At 45.3% G+C, this 26,309-nt stretch overlaps 1 protein-coding gene across 1 annotated transcript in view; it reads left to right on the top strand.

Annotated features, from left to right (window-relative positions):
- PFDN1 (prefoldin subunit 1) overlaps positions 1 to 18,988 on the top strand; it is a 59,354-nt gene extending 40,366 nt beyond the window's left edge. Inside the window, exon 4 of the mRNA XM_019924532.3 lies at positions 18,584 to 18,988. Within this exon, the coding sequence (XP_019780091.1) occupies positions 18,584 to 18,667 (84 nt within the window). The 3' untranslated portion in view covers positions 18,668 to 18,988. The remainder of the gene's footprint in view (positions 1 to 18,583) is intronic.
- The last annotated feature ends 7,321 nt before the right edge of the window (positions 18,989 to 26,309 follow it).

The following is a 26,309-nucleotide window of genomic DNA, read 5'->3' as shown; positions in this document are numbered from 1 at the left end:
CTGGCCAATAATAATTGGCCAGAAGAAGTGTGTATGCATGTAAAAAAAAAAATCATTAAACGTTTGCTGGGTGTCTTGATTATACAGAGTACAGGGTTTTGACTAACTATGGAGGCTTTTTGTTCTTACTTTCAATCTTATACATTAAGGAACCCACAGTCTACTGTATTTACTATGTGCCATGCACTATTATAGGCAAAGACATAATTAGCAAAGGCCCTGATGGCCTGGAGCTTATATTCTGGAGAATGGGATGCGGAGACAGATAATAAACAAATAATATAATTGATAAATGCTAAAAAGAAAAACAACACAGGGTAAAGAGACAGAGAATGGTGAGAGTGTATAAGCTGTCTTATATAGTGTTGACAGGGAAGGTTTCTCTGATAAGGTGATATTTGAGAAGAGAGACCTGAAGGGAGTGAGCAAGCTATGTGTACATCTGGGAGAAGAGGGTTCCAAGCAGAGGGAACAGCAAGTATAAAAACCTGGGGGTGAGAGCATAATTGATGAGTTGGGAGAATAGCAAGGAGGCCAGTTTAGCTGGAGCTGAGTGATCAAGAATAGTAGGAGGTGAAATCAGAGAGGTATCAGGGAAGAGATTATATAGGGCTTTGTAGGCCATATTAAGGATTTTGGATTATGGTATGAAGGTGGGAGTTTGGGGAGGGTTTTGAACAGAGGAATGACATGATCTGATTTACATTTTAAAAGGACCATTCTGGCTGCTTTGGTGAGAATAGATTATGGAGGCAAGGGTGGAAGGAAGGAGACTTGTTAGGAGGATGTTGCATTATATCTAGGCGAGAGATTGATGTTGGCTTGCACCAGGGTGGTGGCAGTGGAGGTGATCAGAATCTGTATATATTCTAAGGTAGAGCTAAGACAACTGGGTGTAGGGATGAAAGAGAGGACTCAAAAGTTTTGAACCTGTTATGAAGGAATCATACCTCCTTCCTCCCACATATATCATTCATTGAGCTGGTGGAGAGATTTGGAATGGGTTCATGAGAGAGGAGGCATTTTAGCTGGGCCTTGAAGATCAGTTAGAATTTTGCTACATAGGGTTGGGGCAGAGGAGAGAGCATTTCAAATCAAAGAAATACTATGGACAGAAGTCTGGAAGTAGAGTGGTGGAATGAAGGGTTAAAGTGAGAAATGAGGTTGGAAAGGCCTAAGGGAAACAAGTTAAGGGTAAAATGAATGAAATCAGCATTGTTTCTACTCACTTTGTATAAGTAAGTACTCCTTGTTCTGGGCAAGTAGTTACTCCCAGTGCAATGCTGTTCATTGACTGTGGTTTCCACATAGCATTCCATGTGTGATGGGCTCCACAGAGATTCCAGATGTTTATGGGAACATATGTACTATTGATAATTCATAGATCAGTGTTTCCTAATCAGTTTTCAAGTTTCAAAAGCAATTTTTTTTTTTTTTTTTTTTGCGGTACGCGGGCCTCTCACTGTTGTGGCCTCTCCCGTTGCGGAGCACAGGCTCCGGATGTGCAGGCTCAGCGGCCATGGCTCATGGGCCTAGCCGCTCTGCGGCATGTGGGATCTTCCCGGACCGGGGCACGAACCCGCGTCCCCTGCATCGGCAGGCGGACTCTCAACCACCGCGCCACCAGGGAAGCCCTCAAAAGTAATTTTAAATGCAAATTGAAAGTTTGGCTTGGGCCTTGTTATCTTTGAGGTGCTATTAGATACCCAAGTAGAGATGTTGAATAGACAGTTGGAAGTATGAATCCGGAACTCCAGGCCAATGAAATAAGATTGAGAATTGTCTATAAATTGTCAGTTTATAGGTGGCATTTAAAGTCATAGGACTGGATTAGATCAACTAAGGAGAAAAGGTAGGTACAGGAGGTATAAACAAGGTTCACAGACTGAGCCAGGGGCACTGCAGCAGGATGTAAAAGCTCTTTACAGAGGTGTGGATAGTGTGCAGTGTGAGTCCAGAGAACTGAGTGAACACCCACACAGGCAAGCCTCTGCTGTGAAGGGGCCAAGCTGAAGGGATGGGACCAACTTCCTCCATGGTTAGGGGGCTGTGCAGGCCCTTGGTTTTGTGTTGATAGCAGGGGCTGTCAGCTAAGTTGGACCTAAGTTTCAAGTGCTTTGTGGCTTTCTCTTATTAGCACTGACCTGGAGCTAGGCAGGCCTGGTCTGCTGAGGGAAGGTTTGCTTTCCCCGAGGAGGGATTGCAGAATGTAGAGACTGACATCAAGTTAATGTCAGAGCTGAGCATGCTGTCTGGGAGGGAGTAGTTCAACACAGTTCATTTAAAGCACAGGAGATTAGAAACCCTGCTGTGTATCTGTGGTTTCTTGAGTAAAATTTGAGGGACGGGGTACTTAATGGGTGGAAGCAAACATGCCTACTAGAGTTGAAGGTTAAAAGTTCCCTAAAAGAATTTTATAATAACTAGTACTTTCACGGTTCCTTGTATACACTCACACATATGCATATACAAACATACACTTTCCTACCCTCTTTCAGTATATACTAAGAAAAGCTTCAGCCTTTAGAATATTTTTTGAGTTCATCTTACAAATTCTTAGAAAGTAATTGGTACTGCTTTTCTTTGCCCTAATATGCATAGCGTAATGCCTTGGCATAATTATTAAGAATATGAACTTGGGGGCTTCCCTGGTGGTGCAGTGGTTGAGAGTCCGCCTGCTGATGCAGGGGACACGGGTTCATGCCCTGGTCCGGGAAGATCCCACATGCCGTGGAGCGGCTAGGCCCGTGAGCCATGGCCACTGAGCCTGCGCGTCCGGAGCCTGTGCTCTGCAACGGGAGAGAGGCCACAACAGTGAGAGGCCCGCGTACCGCAAAAAAAAAAAAAAGAAAAAAGAATATGAACTCTGGAATCAAATGAATATGAATTTGAACTCTGACTGCCACATACTATACCACCTTGGGTAAATTACTTAGTGTCTCCAAGACTAAATATACTCTTCTGTAAAACAGCAACAATAGCAGGGTTGATGGATAGGGACAATAAATAACCCTTTTATTTCCTGCTTAAGTATGGAATCAACTGAAAGCCAAATCTATATGAAAATTTTAAATGTATTTTACATTTATAACTGATAAAGCTTAGGTTGAAGGATGTGGTTTAGGTGTGCAGCAGTAATAATGGTTTCTAATACTGATCCAGAATTAAGCATACAAATTTAGATGTAGCTACCCAGCAAATCTTTGGAAGTGTGGGACAACCACAGGTCTGTCTCTGCAGAGGCAGGCAGAGTGTATCTGTCAAACTTATGAGGAAAATGTGTACCTTCTGCAAGCAGGCAGATCCTGGCAGAGCGGAAGGAGTTGAGCCATAGTTGCTTTTTCCAAACACACCAATTGGAAAAGCTAGTAGTCTTCCTGAGAGTAGATTGAAGAGGCCAGGACTGATAGCTGATGAAAACTGGAGATGAAGAGGATCAGCATTTCTCCCTTACAAAAAGTACCTACCTCATAACATAATACATGTAAATCACTTGATACGGTGCCTGGCACACAGTAAATACTCGGTAAATGCAGGAGTTTTTTACTTGCATATTATGGATGCTCAGTAACTATTTACTGATTGAGCATATTGCCAACATGTACTTATAAGATAAAGGTTTCTTTTTAACTGGGAAAAAAATAAAGATACACAAATGTACAAAGCTAATTTAACAAACACCTGTGTACTCACCACCCAGAACTAACAAATGTTAGAGTACTGTAATATATATTTTTGTTTGTTTTTTACAAAAATAAAACCATGCTAATGAAATTGAAGTCTCCTTTGTAACTTGCCTCCTGGCTCCACGTTAGTCTCATTCCCACTCACCAGAAGAAACTACTATCAGGTATTAGGTATATCTTTCCAATCCATGTTTTATGACATCTCATTTTCAATAGATGATATCATATTGTTCATGTCTTTCAATAACTTGCTTTGTGTGTGTGTGTGTGCGCTCTACCCACACTAATAAATATATGTAGTTTACTCAGTTTAACTGCTGTAGGGTATTCCATAAGAAAATGTAACTTCAAAGGACCCGTTTTTGATAGCTTTAGTGTATAGCATGTAAAAGTGGCCAAAAGGCCCGATGACTCCTTCCATATGTAGCATAAATATAGACATTGGTAAGGCTAGTCAGTGGGCTCAAGGATGCAAGCGCCAGCAGGTTGGTGCACTTAATAATATCTGCTGCTCTCATTTCCTCACAGCCATGGATTCTGTGGTGAAGCCAAGACAAGTATCCATGGCCTCTGCCCATGTGTTAGAAATGGAGATCATGTGTCCTTCACAGAGCCAGAACCAGAATTAGTCAGGAAGAGAGGGAGATTTGAGTGGGAACCCAGGATTCTAGATTCCAACCACTGTATCATTCACTTTTGCTCTGAAAGAAATGAGGATTCTTATGCCATGGTTGGATACTCCCAGTAGCTAGTTCTAATATTAGTGGTCCTTTTCTTATAAAATGATAAAGCCCTAAACACCAACTCTTTGCGTAAAGAGATTAAGTGGCTTCTAAGTGGCCTAGCAGCTAGAAATTGAAGAAGGGGCAAAAGGAAAACCACCCCTTGAATCATGTTTGCAAAGAGAAGTGTGCCAAGTGCTCTTTTATTACTCCAGTGTCATTATAAATTTAATTGGTGTTATGTCAGCTACTTAGATCAGAGCTAATAGCATATTAAACTATTTGTTTGTACCAGTTCCATGGTAACCTGGGTGGGTGTGGAGTTGGGACAAGGGGCAGCTGTGATACCTGGTCTATAGAGTGATTTCATCATGCTGTGAACCCCTTATCACCCTAGATGGAGAAGTGTCACTGGGTAATGAGACCTGACTTCTCAGTGCCCCTCAGAACACTCAGAGCCATGAGCAAAGGCCCTGGGCTGCTTGTCTGACCTAGAGGTTTAGCCTAGAGTTAGAGAACAGTGATTTGTTGGTGATACCGACAGGTATAACTATGAGTTTTCCTTTTCTCTTTCTTAGTAAAAAGAAAGCTGAGATTTTTTGAAAGCTTTATAAAATAACCCTTTGATATTAGAGTGTGTTTATAGTTCTCCAGTTCTACCCTCTGATGACCTATACAAATCAGCAGAGGAGGTGCCGATGAGTCATGCATCTGTGCTTTTAGTGGCTTTGAGCTTTTACTTGTTTTCACTCTCTCCAGGTCCTTTTATGGATTTCCGGTTGCCATATCTCTATTTTTTTAGTTGTATAAATATGTTACTTGATTGGAAAGTAGTAATGTGATCACATAGAAGTTTCCTTGCCTTTGTTTGTCCATTGGCTCTCCCAGAGTACCTTATTAACTCATTAAATGTTCATGCTTCTGCTGATAACATTAAAGTTAATTTCAGAAATTAGTACGTCAGTTTATTTTATCCTGGCTGGTTTGTGTATGTGTTACTCTCAGTCTTTGGGTGGAGTAAAGACTAATTTGCTCTGAAAATAATTCATTAGGAACTTGCCGTGTCATGCTTGTTTTTAAACACAACCATCATTACTGTCTGATTCTAGAATATATTCATTACCAACCGTGCCCCCCCCCCCCAAAGAAACCCCTTACCCATTAAGCATTTGCTGTCCTTTTCCCCTTCCTGGTAACCATTCATCTGTTTTCTGTCTCTATAGATTTGCCTGTTCTGGATATTCATATAAATAGATCATACAGCATGTGTCTAGCTTCTTTCACTTAGCTTAATGTTTTCAAGGTTCATCAATGTTGTAGCATGTATCAATTCTTCATTCCTTTTATGGCTGAATAATATTCAATTATATGGATATACCACATTTTGTTTATCTACTCATCAGTTGATGGACATTTGGGTTGTTTCTACTTTTGGGCTGTTATGAGTAATACTATCAACATTCACAAGTTTTTGTTACTACACCTGTTTTCATTTCTCTAACTTGGGTATCTACCTAAGAGTGGAATTGCTGGGTCATATGATAATTTTGTCTTTTTAATTTCTTGAGTAACTGCCAAACTGTTTTCCATAGCAGCTGTATCATTTTACGTTTCCCACCATCAGTATATGAGGGTTCTGATTTCTCCATGTCTTTGTTAACACGTATTTTCCATTTTTGATTATAGCCATTTTAGTGGGTGTAAAGTATCAGTAGTATCTCATTGTGTTTTTTATTTGCATTTCCCCAGTGAGTAATGATGTTGAACATCTTTTTTTTTTTTTAATTTATTTACTTATTTATTTTTGGCTGCATTGGGTCTTCGTTGTTGCGCGTGGGCTTTCTCTAGTTGCGTTGAGCGGGGGCTGCTCTTTGTTGGGGAGCACGGGCTCTAGGAGCACGGGCTCAGTAGTTGTGGCTCGCGGGCTCTAGAGCTCAGGCTCAGTAGTTGTGGCGCACAGGCTTAGTTGCTCCGTGGCATGTGGGATCTTCCCGGAGAAGGGCTCGAACCCATGACCCCCGCATTGGCAGGCGGATTCTTAACCACTGCGCCACCAGGGAAGCCCGATGTTGAACATGTTTTCATGTGCTTATTGGCCATTAATATATCTTCTATGGAGAAATGTCTGTTTGAGGGTCCTTTGCTCATTATTTAATTGGGTTGTGTATTTTTTTGTTGTCGAGTTATAAGAAAATAGAAATTCTTGGACTTGCTTGGAGCAGAGAGTAGGATCAGACTGACTTCAGGCTTTTGCCACACATACTTGTATGTTAGTCTTGCTGCCACAGGTGAGTCAGTTACACCTCCACTTCCAAGAATGCAAGGTGTTGCCCTTACTTCCGCTCTCAGAAGGCACACCTTTATTCACCTACACCTTTACCATGCCTACAGGCCAAACTCCATAGTAAACACTGTTGATTTGATCCTCTTGCTCTTCTTGTAAGATTAGAGTAAACTAAAGACAACTGAAATAGTAAAACTTGTTTTATTTGCTCATTTGGAAGACTTGTAGAGTTTTAATAGTCCTATTGATAGATACTTGGCTTTCTGACCCTGGAGAAGCAGAAGTAAAACAGTGTATACGAGGAAATGTCTTGCTTTTGTAAAATTTGTTTTCATGAGACTTCTTTATTATGTACTGTGTACATTTATTTCTCATATATGATGGTACTTAGAATAGTGTCCTATGAGGGCTATAATTTTTAGGGTTTTTTTGGTTTGTTTTAGAAAGGAATCAAGGACCTCAGGGTTGTGATATTGGTAGTGGTCTTTGTGCATCCTTTTTCTGATCTCTTTTACGCAGATCCTGAATCAAATACTTGTCATGTTTAGTATATTGTTAATAGATTTATACAACACGCAGTTCTCAGTTGTGGCATGTCTCTGAAGGACATTTTTTTTGCATCTTTATTTCCTGACTATAGCATTTCAGCCCTTCTCATAATTTCCTTGGGCGTAATTATACTGATACTTCTACAACGCTTGTGTTGGATCTGTACAAAGCCCAGTGTCTCCTTTGAAGTTAGGAGGTGAAATTATTTATCCTGACACTACAGTACACATACTCTTAGGGCTCATCTGTGACAGTTAAAATATTGGGTAGTTTTCCTTCATGAAGTTTTAGGGTCAGGTCTCAAAGAGCTATAGACTTTTTATTTTCATTTTTTTGGCTGCACCACGTGGCTTGTGGGATCTTAGTTCCCCGACTAGGGATTGAACCCAGACCCTTAGCAGTGAGAGCTTGGAGCCCTAACCACTGGACCGCCAGGGAATTCCCTAGACTTTTTAAAGTTGGAAGATATCCTAGAGGCCACTTGATGGAGCACTCCCCTCCCCTGCCGCCAACCATTTCTGACATGTTTTGTCATGGTTCCTACTTGAACACATCCAGTGATTTCTAGTCATCACATCCTTTTTCCTGAACTACTCTTCTTTTGGTTTCTATGACACAGTGTCCCTCCTTTTTAGTGTTACTTGCTGGTTCCTCCTCTTCCTTTCATTCTTATTATATGTTGACTTTTATAAGGCTAAGTCCTCTTATTCTGAATTCCTTCTCTAGGAATTTCATTCTCATGGCTTCAAGTACTACCTATATGTAAAATTGTATCTCTAGCCCAGACTTCTTCTGTGAACTTCACACCCAATCTGTTTTTTTTTTTTAAATATCTTTATTGGAGTATAGTTGCTTTACAATGGTGTGTTAATTTCTGCCCCAATCTGTTTCTCTTCTAATATCTCACTTGGATGTTTCATAGGTACCTTAAACTCAATGTGTCTAAAACTAAACTTATAATCTTTTTTTCCAAACCTGGCCCTCTTGGGAGGTATTCTTGACACCCCCCCCCTAATTTCTGATAAATAATGAAGGTTATGGTGAAGGACTTGGTGAAGTCCTCTTGTTGATTTTTTTCTTGAATATTTCTTTTCTTTTTTTTTTTTTTTTGCGGTACGTGGGCCTCTCACTGTTGTGGCCTCTCCTGTTGCGGAGCACAGGCTCTGGACACATAAGCTCAGCGATCATGGCTCATGGGCCTAGCCGCTCCACGGCATGTGGGATCTTCCTGGACCGGGGCACGAACCCATGTCCCCTGCATCGGCAGGCGGACTCTCAACCACTGCGCCACCAGGGAAGCCCTTGAATATTTCTTGAATCTATTCTTCTCTAGCTCCATTACCACCACTAAGATACTGTCATCTCTTTCCAAGATTATTGCAATGGCTTCCTAGTAGGTTTCTCAACATTCACATTTGTATTCTCTAACCAGTGCTTCCCAACCCTTTTTACATCACAGCACCTAGAGGAGTATTTGCATGATTCACTGGGGTAAGTGGACAAAGGGTGCTCAAGGTGGAGGCAACTGCCCAGGGGGGCTTTGGCTGCCCTGAACGTACCCGGCCACTCTCGGGACTCAAAGGGTCAATATCTTGGACACATCTATTACCCATTCATGACTCACTGGGCTTTCTGCAGGAAGCTGTGCTCTAACTCATTCTCTGTGTTGCAGCCAGAGTAATTTTTTATTTTCAATGGAAATTTGATTTTTTTGTTTCTCCCGCTTAAGACCTTGTGGCTTTTCATCATCTTTAAGATAAATACCAAATTTTTAATATGGCTTATGACCCTGTATGATCTGACTCAATCTCACCAGCCTCATCCTTCTATATTATCTATCCCTCCCTGCCCCACCCCGCACTTCAGTACTTCAGCCTCACTGGCTGTCATTTAGTTCCCAGACATGTCTTGCTTCATTTGACCTTTGCTCTTGCTGCTCCATTTGCCTGGAATTGCTCTTTCCCCATGCTAACCTCTCCACTTTATTAATTCCTACTCATCCTTCAGAGCTTGTTCAAAAGTGCTTCTGTGATTTCCTTGATTATACCAGGTGTTTCCTCTATTAGACACTGTGCTTTTCCCTTGGAGCCCTTATTGCAATGGTGGTTAAATGTCTATGTGCCCTGCAACAGCGTAATCTCTGTGAATAAGTGTTTGACTTGTTCACTGCTCTAATCCCAGTGCTCTTTGGGTCTAACATATATTGAGTGCACAATAAATGTTGGTTAAATTAATTATGTCAGTTCTTGGTGCTGAGGATGAAGCTTTAATCAAGTCAGAGAAGATTCCCTACTGTTATGGAACTTACATTCAGATACAGACAGTAAAGATATAAACAAGAAAATATTATGTAGTAAAGGTGATATTTTAGAGAGTTATTGGGGAGGCCTCTCTGAAAAGGTGAAATTTCAGCTAAGATCTGAATGAAAAGTAGCAGCTAGCCACTTAGAAGTATCCAAAGGAAGAACATTCCAGGTTCTTAGAAGGCACAGATGATGCAAATGTCTTACGGTTGGAAAAAGTTTGGTGCAATTGTTTAAGCAAGTGAAAGGGGGAAGAGTCATAATAAGGTTGGAGTGGTTGGCAGGGACCACATCATGCAGGGTCTTATTGCCCAGGTTAAGGAGTTTGGATTTTATTCGAAGTGTCATGGGAAGACTTTCAAGGGTTTTGAGCAGAAAGTAACATGAATTACATGTTAAAATATCCATGACAAACATCCAGGAGAGGATGATGGAGGCTTGGACTAGGATGGTAGCAGTGGAGCTGGATCGAAAGAAGAGGATGGTTTCGGGATATATTTGGAAGTAAGTTAAGACTGATGGGTGGCTGCGGGGGGATATTGGGTTCGAGGAAAAGAGAAGAATCAGGGATGGCTTCTGTTGGCTTTTGTATTTTTTTGTCTCTGTGGGTTTTTTGTTGTTGTTGTTGTTGTTGTTGTTGTTTTTGCGGTACGTGGGCCTCTCACTGTTGTGGCCTCTCCCGTTGCGGAGCACAGGCTCTGGACGCGCAGGCCCAGTGGCCATGGCTCACGGGCCCAGCCACTCCGCGGCATGTGGGATCTTCCCGGACCGGGGCACGAACCCGTGTCCCCTGCATCAGCAGGCGGACTCTCAACCACTGCGCCACCAGGGAAGCCCTCTGTGGTTTTTAAATTGAGCAATTGGATGACTGCCATTCAGTGAGATGGAGAAGACTGGGAGGGTGTGGGGTGACTATAAATCAGTTGTGCTTGTTTTAGACATGTTAAGTTTGGGTTTGACATCCAGGAAGATATGTTTTATAAGCAATTTGATGTGTAAATCTGGAATTAAGGGGAGGTCTAGGTTGGAGATATAAATTTGGGAGTCATAATGATGTTTAAAGCTATGAGACTAGATGAGGGTTTCTAAGAGAGAGTGATGGAGAGAAGTTAAGGACAGCTTTCCAGAAAATGTCAACATTTTGAAGTTGAGCAGAGGAGGAGTAGTCAGCAAAAGAAAACTTAGAAGGGGTAGCCAGTAATGTAGGAAGAAAATAGGAGTGTGGAATCATGAAAGCTAAGAGAGGAAAGTATTTCAAGAATTGTGTTGAATGCTGTTGATGAGTAAGAACAGGTTGAGTAAGAAGAGAATAGAGAGTAGCCACTGCTTTGGGCAACATAGAGATCGTTGGTGACCTGGACTACAGTAAGTTCAATAGGGTAGATGGGAAGCATGATTGGAGAGGTTTGAGGAGATAATGGGAGGTAAGGAAGTGGAGGCAACTACTAAACAATTGGTTCAAGAGGTTTTGCAAGAAGGGGAGGAGAGAAAGGAGGCAGTACCTACAGGGGAATGTGAGGACAAGAAAGGTGTTTTTTGTGTGTGTGTGTATGACTTGCCTTACCAAGAAGGAATTTGCAGAGAAAGAGACGTTGAAGATTAGGAAGAAAGAAAAAGGATAACTGTGGGAGTGAAATTTTTGAGAATGGGATGGATTCAACACCCAAGTGGAAGTGTTGTGTTTCTGCTTCTATCAAAACACAACCCCTCTATCCATTTTAACACAGGGAAAGAAGAGAGTGTTATGTATAGGTAGGTGTAGGTCAGGTGGTAGATTTGGTAGTGGAAAGAGATAATTCTCATCAGATTGCTGCTGTTTTCTCAGCTGGGAATGAGAGGGGAGGAGAGAGTATAGGAGATTTGAGGAGACAAGATAAAGTATGAAATAGTTACTTTGGAGAGCAGAGAATTTTTTAAAATTTATTTTTGGCTGCATTGGGTCTTCGTTGCTGCACGCGGGCTTTCTCTAGTTGTGGCGAGCGGGAGCTACTCTTTGTTGTGGTATGCGGGCTTCTCGTTGTAGTGGCTTCTCTTGTTGCGGAGCACGGGCCCTAGGCATGAGGGCTTTAGTAGTTGTGGCGCACGGGCTCTAGAGCACAGGCTCAGTAGTTGTGCTTCACGGGCTTAGTTGCTCCGCGGCATGTGGGATCTTCCCGGACCAGAGCTCCAACCTGTGTCCTCTGCATTGGCAGGCGGATTCTTAACCACTGTGCCACCAGGGAAGCCCTGGAGAGCAGAGAATTTAATATATTAAGAAAATTTAATAGAATTTCTGGACGCTGGTGAGTGCCTATTTGAGATTCATAGTCCTAAATTTAAAGTAAAACCATGCAGCACACGTAAGTGTTTTTCTCCAGCAACATTCAGCTATTTGGGTACAAACATGGAGTAGGTAGATGGTTGGGTTTAGCTTGGATTGGTATTTTGCCAGGGAAATGCAACAGAGGGAGAGAGGGGCAAAAGAGAGTTCAGAGGGGAATAAATATAAATGAAGGACTGTGGAAGCTGAGCTGGGTGGGAGGGGAGAAGGTCATGGAAGCAGAATGAATAATGAAAAACTTGTTGAGTGATATGGTTGAAGAAGTGCTGGAGGGAGAGTTACCAGATCAAAACGACCTGGAAAAATAGGAAGTAGTGGCGGTGAAATTGAAATTTTGGAGGTGGTGCAGTTACTGGTGTTGTCAAATCTCTAGGGTATGAACATGGGCTGGGTGGCTTAGGTGGGGTAAAGTAAAAAATGTGAGGGGAGAGAAGGTCATGGTATTGGATGGATCATCTCCATGCTTGTTGAAGTCACCTCAAGTGGTGCAGCCGTGGTGGAGAGGAAGAGCCTCTGATGAATGAGGGGCAGTACCCAGGATATTGGTAGATTGCAGCAGCAAGGAGGGGAGAATAGGATGGTACACCGTGATGCTAAAACCTTCAGGAACCAGGATTTTTGGAGGAAAAAAAGAGGAGAAATGATTTGGCAGTAGGCTTGAATGAATGAATGGAATGATGCATGGATGGAAATTTATGCTTTCATTAGGCAACTTTCATGGCAAGTTAAAATCCCTATGTGCTAGATTCAGTTCTACCTTTTAAGACTCCCTCTTTTTTCAGAAGAGAGGTTGCCAAACTGTAGCCTGCTGACCAGGTCTGTCTTGCTTGTTTTTGTGTTTTTTAGAACACAGCTATGCCCATTTGTTTGCACGTTTTTTATGTTGCTTTTGCACTATAGTGGCAGAATTGAGTAGTTGTGACAGAGACAACCCCACAAAGCCTAAAATATTTACTGTCTGGCCCTTTATAGAAGAATTTTGCTGACTTCCACTTTTGAAGATTCTCAAACTTCAGTTTGCATCAGAATCACCAGGAGAGCTTGTGAAAACAGATTGCCAAGCTCCACCCCTAGAGTTTCTGATTCAGTAGGTCTGGGGTGGGGCCCAAGAACATGCATTTCTAACAAGTTCCTCAGTGTTGCTGGTGCTGCTGGTCTGGGGACCATACTTTTAGAGCCATTGTTTTAGATATTTAAGTTGGTGATTGGGTTCCTTCTCCCCTTAATATTCTTTGAGCCAAATGTCCCTACCTACATCAGCTGTTTATCACTTGACATGATTATTGGCTTATCGTTTTAAGTTTGGTGCCTATAAATATAATGATTCTTTGGCTGAAGCCTGATCTCTGCCATGTGCATTGGAACAGTTGCCTCTCCTTGCTCTTCATTTACCTGTGAGCTTGTTTTCTTTCTTTCTCAGGTTGTCTGATGTACTGGTCTTTCTCTGGGACTTAAATGAAGCTTATGTGTTAGGGAGGACAATAGTAGATAGAGATCACATAAACTTTAGGTGGACTAAAAGGCTAAAAACACTATCATTTGGAAGAAATAAGAATCCACCCTCTCCCCCCACCACCATCACCTGGTATATCTCTGCTCTAAGGTACTTGAGTAGAGCAGAGGTTTATCTTGGGTACATTGAGCCATTGTGATCATAGGTGGGATTTGGGAGTCTGACCCCATATGGTAGCAGTGTCAGAGTCTCTTTAGCAGGTAGGTAAAAGAACATCTGGGAGAAAAACCAAGGTCATTGCTCAACTTGATCCAAGTCTTTTGTCCCTGTCTTTCAGCAGAGGAACCTCTGAAAGATGTCTTGAAAGCAGTTTCTAAAAGATGCAGAGACAGTAACCCCTTCTTAGATTTCTCTTTATTCTCCTGCTCCATGCCTAAAATTGCTTTCTCATTCTTTCAGCTTGTCTCCCAGCCGTATGTAGCTCAGCAGTTACCTTGTAGCCTAGTTGTGTCCCTAATGGTGAAGTGGATAAACCCAGATGAGTTCACAAGTGGACATCTGTCCTTGGATCACTTGTCTCTTATCTTCAAATTCCTGGTCATGTTTGGCCAGCCTTTCCTGCCTCTGGTGAGTGCTCCTCACCCATTCAGGCTGTCGTAGCACTTGCACTTTCAGATCTCTGCCCATCCGTGTCTCATTTCCCTTTCTGAGTTCTCTCACTGTGCCCCTGCACTGCCTTTGTTTTTCTCTTCTTCCTCTTGTTTCCCTGCCTTCTTCACATTTTACCCTGGCCGCCAAGACATGCCTCCTCAGCCTTCAGTGAATTCTTGGCCTCTTGCTAAACTTCCCCATCATGGGCAGCTGGCCCCCTCTGGCCATTTTACAGTTCTGTAGACTGAGAGAACATGAGATTCATTGAAGCTCTTGAGTTCTTAATTTGGTGTTACCCAAATCTTCATTTTACAAGTGGGGAAATAAAAGGTGAGAGGGGAAAAGACTTTTCTATACCCTAAAATAATACAAACAGGAAAAATATTAATTTAGAGAAAGAGACAAAGTTCCTACGAAAAGAAGAAGTCTATAGAGATAGTGTCACGAGATGAATTACCTCAGGAGTCTATTTGAGAGATTGTGTCATGTTGGAAAAGTTCTAGGGACTTGAGCCTCTTTCCTTTGTGAGAGGATGAGAATGAAACACCAACCCCTCAGTCTGACTCCCGGAAAGAAGAACTTCAGGCTGATGAGCAATAAGTCCAACAATGTCATCTCCCTGGCCGTGCTGAGCCCCACAGGAAATCTCAGAATTTTACGTGAGGACAAGGCCCCACAGGAATGTTGCCGCACCTAGAGCTCTGTGGTTTGATGCCAGGAGAGAATTTCCTACAGACAGGGTTCTGAGGGAGATTGCTCAGTAAGACGGAAAGGTGCTGCAGTGAGGCCAGCAAATGCCTTACCAGGACTCCCGGTGGAAGGTGGGGGTTTCACATGCCTCCTAGAGTTTCCACAGCAATTATTATCCCCTTGTAGTGCACAGTGGCCCTGACACTGACATCACATGGAGCAGTTTCTCAAGGATTTTCAACTCCAGGACGTGGGAAATTGGGATGGTTTTATGGTTTTACAAGTTGACCTGAGAATAAAGCATAAGGGCTTTGACCCTTAGGGCCTGTTTGTGGGAGCAAGGTTTTCATGTCCCCATCAGGATCAGTGAGGTCTGAGTTTTAAACCTGTGTTTATCTAGGGGCAGAGGTTAGAGGGCAATGTCAAAAACTGAAAACCACCTTGAAGGAGAATGGTCATTTTTTGCCTTTTCTTCCTCCGATGGGTATTCGTCATTCAGGTCAGGAGGGAAAACTAAAAAGGAGTGTGTGTACAAGTAAATCAGTAAGGCATCATTTCCCACGATAAATGCACTTGTGTTCAACTATTGAGTTCCTATTATGAACCAGCGATTCTTCTAGACACTGGGACTATATTAGAGAGTAGAACAAAGTGTTGCCCTCATGGACCTTTCCTTCTCATAAGAGAAAACAGACAAATACCGCTTCAGGTGGTGATAGGTGCTAAGGAGGAAAATCAAGGTGAGGAGAATGGAGAGTATGGAGCCGCATATGATCAAGAAGGCGTTTCCCATAAGGTGACACTTGAGAAAGACCTGAAGGATGTGAAGGAGCAAGTAATGTAGATATCTGGGGAAGAGAGTTCCTACACAAAGGGCCATGCTCTCTGAAGGGTCTAGGGAAGACTCCTTCCTTTCTTCTTTCTAGCTTACGGTGGTTGTGGGCCATCCTTGGCGCCTTCCTAATCTTGCAGATGCAACCCTCCACTCTCTGCCTCTATCAGTGCATGGCATTTCCCCTGTGTATCCCTTTGTTTTTACGTGGCCTTCTTATAAGGACACTAATCATTGGATTTAGGGCCTGCCCTAATCTAGTATGACCTCATCTTAACTTGGTTACATCTGCAAAGACCGTATTTCCAAATAAGGTCACATTCACAGGTACCGGGGGTTAGGACTTCATCACGTCTTTTTGTGAGACACAGTTCAACCCACATCATGTGCTTTGGTCTGGGTTTGACTATGAGGGTCTTCTGGGCTTAGGTATGTTTGAGGATGAGACAGGAGCTATTGAAATACAGTTAGAAAGCAGGTCTGTGCTAGAGATGCCCCATCTGTTGGGATGAAAAAAAATTTTTTTAATGTCCAGTAAGTATATTTAAACTAAAGATGTAAAGACAGGTTCATCATTATTTTTGAAACTTGAAGACTTTAGGATATGCAGTAGTAAAAATCATGAAAAAGTAATGAAACTGGAAGTGGAAGATAGAAGGAAGAGATGTGACAGAGTGAAGAATTTTAAAGCTGAGAATTACAACCTGAATTTGATTGGCCAGAGGCCTGGGCAGTAGGGAGAAAAGCTCTTGCTGATGCTCCAAGTTTTATGGTTTTGCTAGCTGGGGCAGCAAGTTGGCAGAGATGGAATGCAACAGACCTGGGCTCCTGAGCACTGGCTGACTACTGCCAGGATAGAACCCCACTTGCTCCACAAGCCTTTTCCTTAGATTCCTACGGGTCTGGGACCCAAAAGGTGCCCAGAATGGTGCATGGCACTTGCTGTCTAGCTGCTGCACAACACATAGGACATGTACATTCTTCAGCTGTGTATCAGGAGTTACTAGTATTTGCCTCTTTTTTACTCACCACAAGTTGTTTATCAAAGGAAGTTTAAGTTCCCACTCTGATATCACAGTGATAGGACTGTATCAGGTTTAGCAGTGTAATTAAACAAATTTCCTCAGCCATGGAATAATCATGGTCACTATGAGTTTTTGTGGAGCTCCTGTTTTTTTGTAAGGAATTGTGTGCAAGTTGGACAGATGGGAGATGAGTAAAGGCTCTTTCTAGCCTTCAAGAAATTTGAAGTTAGAAGACAAATAGGAACCAGAGGTTCACGTAAGAACTATGATAAAGATTTGTGGGATTAGCAGATGCAAACTATTATGTATAGGATGGATAAACGGTGGGGTCCTGCTATGTAGCACAGGGAACTATGTTGTGTCCTATGATGGACCATGGTGGAGGGGAACATGAAAGAATATATATGTGTGTAGCTGGGTCACTTTGCTGTGCAGCAGAAATTGGCACAGCATTGTGAATCAACTATACTTCAATAAAATTTTACTAAAAAATACTGTGGATGCCTCAGCATTTGGCATCTAAAGGAAACTATAAAGTCTCTAAATGTATCATTTAAAAAATATCTGGGGCTTCCCTGGTGGCGCAGTGGTTGAGAGTCTGCCTGCTAATGCAGGCGACACGGGTTCGAGCCCTGGTCTGGGAGGATCCCACATGCCGCGGAGCAACTGGGCCTGTGAGCCACAACTGCTGAGCCTGCACGTCTGGAGCCTGTGCTCCGCAACAAGGGAAGCCGCGATAATGAGAGACCTGTGCACCGCGATGAAGAGCGGCCCCCGCTTGCCGCAACTAGAGAAAGTCCTCGCGCAGAAACAAAGACCCAACACAGCAAAAATAAATAAATTAATTAATAAACTCCTACCCCCAACATCTTCTTTTAAAAAAAAAAAATCTGGACAGAGAGTGGGAAAAATTAAGAGGCAGGGATATGTAGAAGGGGCACCTGAGAGGTTTACTGGTGAAGGCCTCAGGTAATAGAAGCACTTCATTCCATTTTCCTGTCTCAGAGGTTGGGGATCAGTTCCCAAGCAAGGCCTGAGACCAGGCTGCTTACCTGCCCTCTGCCCCAGCCTTTCCCTGGCTTCCCCAGGTCACCTGGGCACTTCAGTAATCAAAGTGAACCCCCAGCTGCTTGGGTGAAGGGAGGAGGGGTGAGGGAAGGGCACTGGCTGCATCTGGGCTAGGGCTCTGCATTTCTGGCTCTAGTGTGGCTCAGTCACATGCACCCTGGGGAGAGGATTATTTTGAGTATTCCCCAAAAAGGGAGACTTCATTTCATGTCTGTTAAGTGGGAATGCAGCCACAACGGTGTCCTCAGGGCAGGGACCAGTGGTGAAGCCACCATACTTCTGGGGTGACCACAGGGCAAATAATGTACAGACATGATTTCCTTTGACTAATCTTTTGTTAATCCTGGTCCAGGTGTGGCTCCTGAAAGTGAAGTTCTTTGTCTTAAGTTGAGATTTTTAATTTAGGACGCAGATGGGGTAGGAGGTAAACTTCCAAAAGGTCTGTTTTACTCAGTGTGTCACTGTCCTGGATTCCTGGCAGGCAGCAGTTTCATTAGAAAAGCAGATTTCATCTTGACTCATCTGCCTTGGTGAGACGTGTGATGCAGCCTATCTATCATCTTGCTGGACAGAGCAGAGGGTATGGTGTCCATTTTGCAGCAGTGGCAGCTACAGGCGCCTGGCCTGGGCCATGGAAAACCTTGAGAGACAATCTGTTATGGGGCCAGAGCTTTGTCCTGGAATTTCCTGGCCTTTGTCTGTCTGGTATAACTTCATGTATCAAGACGCCTGTTTTTAGAGTCTGCTTCCTTCTGGGGGAAGAGTGCTATTGCCATCCAGAGAGCACTCCTGCTTCCTGTACTGAGCAACCCCCTCCCTGTGCCCAGGGGTCGGGCTGGGGGAACACTCTGGGCAGGTGTGTATACTTGGCTCCCAATAGACAATAGGCTCCTGGAAGTCACTGGTCACAGAGAAGCCATACCATTGGGCATAGAAGCTGCATCTACCAACTTGGCACATTCCCCCTGGTCCTAACCCTTATTTCCTTCTCATATTGCAGCAGAAAAAATCCTACCTGGAGCGGAGTGTGAAGGAAGCTGAGGACAATATCCGGGAGATGCTGATGGCACGAAGGGCACAGTAGGAAGCCTCTAGGGAAGCTCTTCCCCCTGACCCCTGCCATTCCTGGCCAGGGGCCTGTATAGGGAAACTGCTTCTGCTCTGCCTGATGGACATTTTATCTGGATGGTCTGGTAACCCTATGTTTTATGCATCACCTGGAGCCCCTTTCAGATCCCATCCCTGTATTTTTTATCCTGGCTCTGCTTGCCACCCTTCTTCCCTGGGGGTGAGTCATGAACCCCCAGGAGAGGGAAGATGGGAGCCGGGACAGATAGGAGAGCTCTTCCTGGGCCTACGACTAGTCACACTGGTCAGACCAATAAAAGACATCTGTCCCACTCTGCTAAGTCTGCTTTTCTTGAGCTGATGGATGAGAACAGAGGATCAGAGAGGCAGAGGCTACCTCCACCTCAGCTCCTCCCTGTTCTCTTCCAGGGCTGTGGGCCTGCTCCTTCTGCATTGAAGCCTTGCCTTCTTTTTTCTGTTCCTTTAGGTAAACCTCTCAACTTCTAAGCCTCCATGTAGTATGCAGATAAGGAAAAGGAGAGCAGGGCACAGCTGAATGAATGTAAGTGGACACAACAGTGGTGCCTCAGTGGCAGTCTGCCTAAAGATTCCTTTCCCACTTCCTCCCAAACACTGTAAAAGAAAATCTGGTAATAAACCAGCAGCACTCCAAGACGGTCTCCCTTTGGTCAGTTCATAGGGTGGACATTACAATCCTGAGGCCTCCTGGAGGCGTGGGGGCAGTGGTGTGCTGGCACTGGCTCGGGAGAGCCAATTATTTAATTTTCAGGAATTTTGTTGCAAGCCAGTTGTTAAACAGTAGCCATTATTAAAAATTAAGTTTGTAAATTTACCATTATATTAAAAATAAGGTTAATAAGTATTTAGAACTTACCCCTTCCAAATTACTTTACTAAATTTAGCCATTATCTGTGTTTTTGAGGTGAGCAGTCTATTGTATCTGGATGGTGGAAAAACTGCATAGCAGTGCACTGCTGCCCTTGTCTTCCCAACTCCGTGTTCAGGATATCACGTTGGTAGCTTGAAATCCGCTACGGTGGGACCCACCATTTACTCCACAGAAATCAGGTGATGCTACAAAATCTTGGCTTTTTGTTTGTTTTTAAAGAGAGCTGGTAGTTATTTATCAGCACCTGGCTGATTCAGAGGGAAAGTGGGCAGATGAGGAGGTTAGGCAAGGAGCTGTCAACTATGCCTCTCAGGGATGGCCAGCTGAAGAAGGAAAATTAGATTTGCTGCTATGGTGGCTCAGCGCCACCCTGCGGCCAAAACTGAGATGGATGGTGTGGCTGACTAGTTTGTATTATGACAGCTCTCTTCTTTGTGTGTCAGTGGACAGGGGTTGGGTTCTGGGAGGGGACAGCAGGAAGAGAAAGCCTCAGGTCTCGACCTGAGCCCCAACTGTGGCTTCTCCTTCCAGAGCAGGCCCTGGGGCAGCCACAGTTACCAAGATGTCCTTTCCTATGCTCTGGGTAAAAGCCAGTGTGGCTCCTTGGTGAGTCCATATCTCAGTGGGACTAGGGAGAGAGAGAATGCTAGCTCGGTGAGGACTCCTTGACCTGGCTGAAGGACACCTGGCCTTGGACCCTGCCTTCCTAGTAGCAGCCAGGATGAAAAGGTAGATCGGCTCCTCATCATATACTGGACACTGGACAGTGGCTGAGAAACCCAGGGTTTAGATTGTATCTGGAATAACTGAGACAGTTGAAGTTTAGACAAATTTATTGAAACATACAGGGTGTTAGCAGAGAAATCATTCAGTGGTATGTTATATCATGCCACTACCTTGAATGTATAATTTTAAAATTATAAATATATATTTTGTCACTAAGCCTTTGGCCAAAAAAATGAAAGTCATTTAGCACATTTGTGAAAGACCAATAAGAAATGGATTTGAACATTAAAAAGATCAAGTCACTGAATTAAACAGCAGCAACCCCTGCTAATCTAGAATCCCACTGCGTTGAAGGTAGAAGTGTCTGTGCAGAGCTAGTCATTGATTTCAGCAATCAGAAGAGATGGGGGCAGGCACGCTTGTTGGCGGTGGCGGCAGAGCTGGCAAGACAGGAGAGCCAGGGTCATCAGGTGAGCATATCCCAGAGACAGCAGCAACAGAGGGCAGTCCAGCAGGCTGTGAGGCAGGTAGATGGGCCCAGGTCATCCCTTCTCTGGTCTTCTACCACATACACTGGATGGGGAAGGGGAGAGAGGGTGAAAATGAATGGGCACAAACCCCATGCTCTACAGGGCCAACACCTCCCAGACCAAGGGAGAGCTACATACAGCAGCTCAAAGCCACTGAGCAGACTTTGTGCAGCCTTTCCACTTATGCAGTCTTGGGTGATGAATGGAGGAAGGGTGGCTCAACTACTTTCCCTCCTCCTCCTAAGGACATTCATCCCTGCAGGAGGGTAAGCACTAGGGAACCTAACCAGTGGCCTCACCAAGGCAGCCAGTTAAGTAAGAAATGTCCATTGCTCTCTGGCCAGAGTTGGCTAACCCTACTTGGTTTATAAACCAGGTAGCACTCTGTCCCGAATCCTACAGGGGAACTGGGGGGCATTTCTTTAGATACATCTAAGCCATCTCCCAAGAGCAAGAGAGTAAGTAAGATCTCCTAAAAAGGGGGCTTTAGGCTTTAAAAGATTAACCAAGAATCTTGGTTTTCATACCTGGCCAATGCAGTATGTGCTCCAGCCTCTAAACTTTTGCACAAAGCAATGTGGTAGGCAGGATGAAAACGCAGGCAAGTGGGAGGCTATGGCTGGAGCCTGGTACTCTTGCGTTTCCCCAGAATGGAGTAGGAAATCTGAGCCCTGTCAGGGCTAAGCGCTGTATTAAGAGATCTGAGTGCCAAACAAATCCCCAGATCAAGAAGGACCCCCAACCACCCTTTACTCGTGAGCTGTGGCTCACGTCAGCCTCGCTTCCCATTAGAATGTCTGATGGTTGACCTTGGCCTCAAAGGATCTGCAGGCACTTTTAAGAAAATCTCAAAACAACCATCATCAAACTCAGTAATAAGCAGTAAGGATCTTAAACTTTTTGAAAGTTCATGAATACATGAATCTTATAAATTAAACCAGTCCTTTGGCATCTTTTAGTTCTATTTTTGTGTATCTATTTTTATACCTCCTCTCTTGGCAACTCTTTTCTCTAGAGCCTGGTATGGTAAGTAGCTAGAACACGCTGGGTTTAGTGTGAGCTTGTCCAGGTTCTGTTGTATCAGCTGCCCTCCACAGAGACATCCCCTTTCCCTTCTCTCACAGCACAGGTCTAATCTCAGCCTGTTTTCATTTGGCCCCTCTCAACACAGACAAAGTTGTTCAGGGTCTGGGAGACAAGACCCACCACCAGGCAAGCCTAGTCAAAGAGGAGGTGACAACCCATTTATTTTTCTGAGGTCTGGTAAGGCACATTACTTGATTTAGTCTTAAGAGTAACTTTGAGATACCGTCATTCCCATTTCACAGGTAAGGATCAAGACTTAAGAGAGGTAAGTCTCTTGTTCAGCACAGGACCAGCCAGAGGCAGGATGTGAATTCAGGCCCCAACTGGGTAGCACAGGGACCAGGAGCACAGGGGTGAACGGGCTGAAGGACAGTCCTCTCTCACTCTAGCCGGAGCCCACCCCACCCACTGAAGGCCTGGGCACTCCAAACTCTGGGATCACCACAGCAGGGTGTCACCTGCCACCTGCCCAAGTTCCCAGCCTCCCATGATCATGCATGGGTAGTGTTGGACAGGGAAACTGAGAACACAGTTTGCTGTGGACGCCCTTGAATAATCTTTTGCTGTATTCTCCTTGCCACTCTGCTGCCCCTGGGACATAAAGTCCCCCTCCTCTGCCAGCTCTGGAAACAGCCTGTTTAGCCCAGGCCTGAGACCCAGCCCGAGGCTGGGTTGCTATGTGCCAGGTCCTGCAGTCTCTCTTAAACTGGCGTTTACAGAGGTGCTCACGATGTGCCTGGACCTGGACCTGTGCTGAGGGCCTTTCAGCACCACTTGATCTTCACAACCCTGTGGGACACCTGTCTCCTCACTGCTTCCCCTGCTCCCAGCCCTTCTTCCTCTCAAAACCACTGAACCTCAGGTAACTTAGGGAAACAAAAATGTCCCAGTCTTCCTTCCTGTATCACCTTTCTCCATTAGTCAAGTTTGTCCTTGCCAGGGCTTATTTCACCTGCCATACTCCACAACCTGGGGCAGTAGAGACTGAGCTGATTACTCCCTGACAATGCTTACAGAGGTTAGAAATAATGAGTCTGGCTACAGAACAGAGGACTTCAAGCCAGAGGGCTGCATCAACCTTGACAGGGGTAGTTAGTGCTGTACATACCTTAGAAACCCGAGTCACGTATTTGCTGGAGCACCGAGTCTTCCAAATCCCTTATGACTTTTTCCCTTGCATTAGCTGAGGACAGAACCTATGCTTCCAGACTGTTGAGAAGATGGGGGTGGAAGAGTGCGTGTGTGGGAGGGTAGGTGCGGAGGTAGGAGTGACTTGTGTTTTCCTTGCTTTTCTTTCCATCACCAAAAGCAGGGATGACTGGCCCAGGAGAAAGCTCTGAGGAAGGCCTCACAGTTCCTCACAGCATGCGCTGTGGGACCCAGAAATTGCATATTTTACAACTGTATCTGCCTAGATACCCTGCTTTACCTGCAGAGTCTGAGGTACTGCACCTTTAGAGGGTGCCTGCTGCACTGAGCTGCAGGCCTAGTCTGCCCCAGGACACCACCCCACCCTGGGGCTTCTGCTAATCTGCCACCTGTCCCCATCCCTGCCACCCAGTAGGTGAATCTGCCTGAAAGCTCCCATACTGCCCTGGCTGAGCCGTTAGGATACACCTGAGTGCATGAGTCCTGGGCCAGGACAGCCTCCCTGGGTACTTGAAGCCAGGGGACTGTGTACACCACAGCTTTTCTGGTGGTACTGGTTACCCAGCAGGAGCTGGGTCAGAGATGATTCTAATACAGGTGTTTCCACACCCAGGCCACATGGGCCTTCCTGGCAACTGGCCTATACTGGCAAGCTGGGCAGGACCATGGTTATGTAATATGTTAATCATTAAGGGAAGCTGGATCAACAACAGAAACGGTACTATCTGACTTTTCTGTAATCTAGAATTACTCCAAAATAAAAAAATTTTTTTTTCTTTTAAAGGAGGAAAGAAATCGAGAGGGATCAAAAGTGCAATGGGTGGAGTTGGGAGCAGTCAGTGCCCAGTGGGGAGCAGAGGGTCTGGTGTCTGCAGAGGCTACTCACGTTGAGTGCCTACTTAGGGATTAAGTGCCCCCTTGCGGCCAGCCTGGGGACAGGCTGGGCTCCAGCTCCTTCTGATGCAGGCAGGGCTTTACGTATTGGCTCACACACATATCAGCCCAAAGGCTAACCATCCCATTTCCTATCTAGTGTCTCAGGAGCCAAGACCACCCTATTCAACCAGTGCCGGGAGCCTGTGCCCTGGTCCCAGGCAAGGGACTGAAGGGACTCTCCATTTCCAGAAAACTGGTTGAGTTGGAGATCAGGTCCAGGGGTCCTTCACCAGCTTGTCTTTCTTGCCTCACACAGCCCTTTGGTACCAACCTTCAATGTTCTCAGCCCCAGCCCAGGGGTGGGGCCTACAGAGGGCCAGGTATTCAGAGCTTTGCCGTGTGAATGCAAGTGCAAAGGTGGTGGTGGTGGTGAAGGGCATTGGGGGAATGTGCAGGGAGAGGTGTATGAGCATATAGATCTGACTCAGATGCCCAGAATAGGTCATAAAGACCCAGGTAGGTCTTGGGTGCAGAACCTGTGGGAAGCTGAGCAGATTCTGGAAGAGGCTCCCCATCTGCCTTCTTGCCTCTCTGCTGGAAGCAGAGAAGACAGATGCAAGATGCTTAGAGGTATGCATCCCCCTGTGCCCAACTGCCCACCAAGCCCTGGGGTGTTCTCCAGGGCCACCAGCCACACCAACCAGCAGTCCCAAATTCTAGGACAACCATATTGTACAACCCCAGGGGGGCCATTCACATGGGCTACTGGTTCTGGGCAGGCAGTGGGCAAGTGGGGCTCCAGACCACACAGGGACCTGGGCAGAAATGTGAGCAGAGGCTTACTCTGCTGAAGGCTCCAGTTCCTCAGTCAGCCCCATCAGCCCCATCCTGGAATCTGAAACCTTTTCTTGCTCAGCTCAGACATTTTAAATGATTAATCAAGGGCTTTGAAGTGGTAATTGAGCCTTATTAGGCCATTCTACTTGTCTCTGCATCTGTGCACAGTCCCAACCCAGAGAGCTAGTAAGGAGAAGCAAACAAAAAGACGGGCTTCCCAGAGAGTTCTGACGTCTGGGACCTTCTTGCTCCGGGAGCTAATTAAGGAAGCTACACCTTGGCCTCTTGTGACCAAGACCAGTGATGGGCACCCAAGCTGCTTCTCTACTAAGACCACCACAGCCAGAGCACCTCCCCGAAGTGCCCCCAGTGGAGATGACAGCTTTGCCAGAGGCAGGAGGCCTGTAGTCACCCCATCTTCTAAACCAGCATCCAAACCAACAGAAGGCCAGCCTTCCAGGAGGTATCAGAGGCTGCCGAACAGCCCTCCTACTGCTCAGACCAGAGGTAGAAGAGAGGGAAGGATCTTTCCACATCTTAGGAATAAGTAAAATCTCAGGAAAGCCATAGGATGGTTCCTGCCCCTTCCATGCAGGGGCAGAGAGGAGAACACACAGCTCGCTGAGGATGCACTTCAGCTTTCCTTGGGTGTGCACGTGCAGTGGGATCATTTATTACTCAAGAACAAGGGGGTTGCACTGGTGAGAAAAGGTGCCCTAAAGGCAGTGCCACTTGCTCTGAAGGCCATGAGCACCAGGTAAATATACAGAGGGGGGACAGTGAGGGGGTGAAGGTTGGCCGGGAATAGTAGAAGCAATCAAGGGCGTGTAGTTTTCACTGGAGTCTAGAGGTTAAGAGCAGGAGAGGTGAGGAATATCTTCCACTTTCCTGTTCCTCCACAGGTAGAGGAGGGATACGGGGCTGGCAGCACTGGCACAGCCTTGGCCCAGGCTCTGCGACAGCAGCTGCCCTTGCCTGCTCAGTTCTGGACCTTCCCCAGGCCACCTCGGCCTCACTGCCCTCACTACCACCTCCGGAGAGTGGGCCCAAGCCTCTTTCTTCCCAGGCTCAGTCACAGGCCAGCTTGTACCTTAGCCCTCTCCAACCCGATCAGTTTTATGAACAGTAGACCTGATAGTAAAATTGTTTCATAAACAACAAAAACGGTTAAGTGCGTTTGGACATGTCATACCAGTCTGGTAAGTATGACTGGACTGCCACCACCTCCTGTGGCCCTATCCTTGGGCTAGACCTGCTGGGCCACTGGGACAGAAGTGGTTGTAGAAGCTGGGACAACTGAGAACATCCTAGATGCTAGAACTGCGAATGAAACTGCCTTGGAGATCATGTGGCCAGTCATTTTTTGGTAAGAAAAGAATGCTGGGGCTTCCCTGGTGGCGCAGTGGTTGAGAGTCCGCCTGCCGATGCAGGGGACGCGGGTTCGTGCCCCGGTCCGGGAAGATCCCACATGCCGCGGAGCGGCTGGGCCCGTGAGCCATGGCCGCTGAGCCTGCGCGTCCGGAGCCTGTGCTCCGCAACGGGAG

Source organism: Tursiops truncatus, chromosome 3 (genome assembly GCF_011762595.2).
Source record: "Tursiops truncatus isolate mTurTru1 chromosome 3, mTurTru1.mat.Y, whole genome shotgun sequence".
NCBI lineage: Eukaryota > Metazoa > Chordata > Mammalia > Artiodactyla > Delphinidae > Tursiops > Tursiops truncatus.
This window is presented reverse-complemented; position numbering and strand designations above follow the sequence as displayed.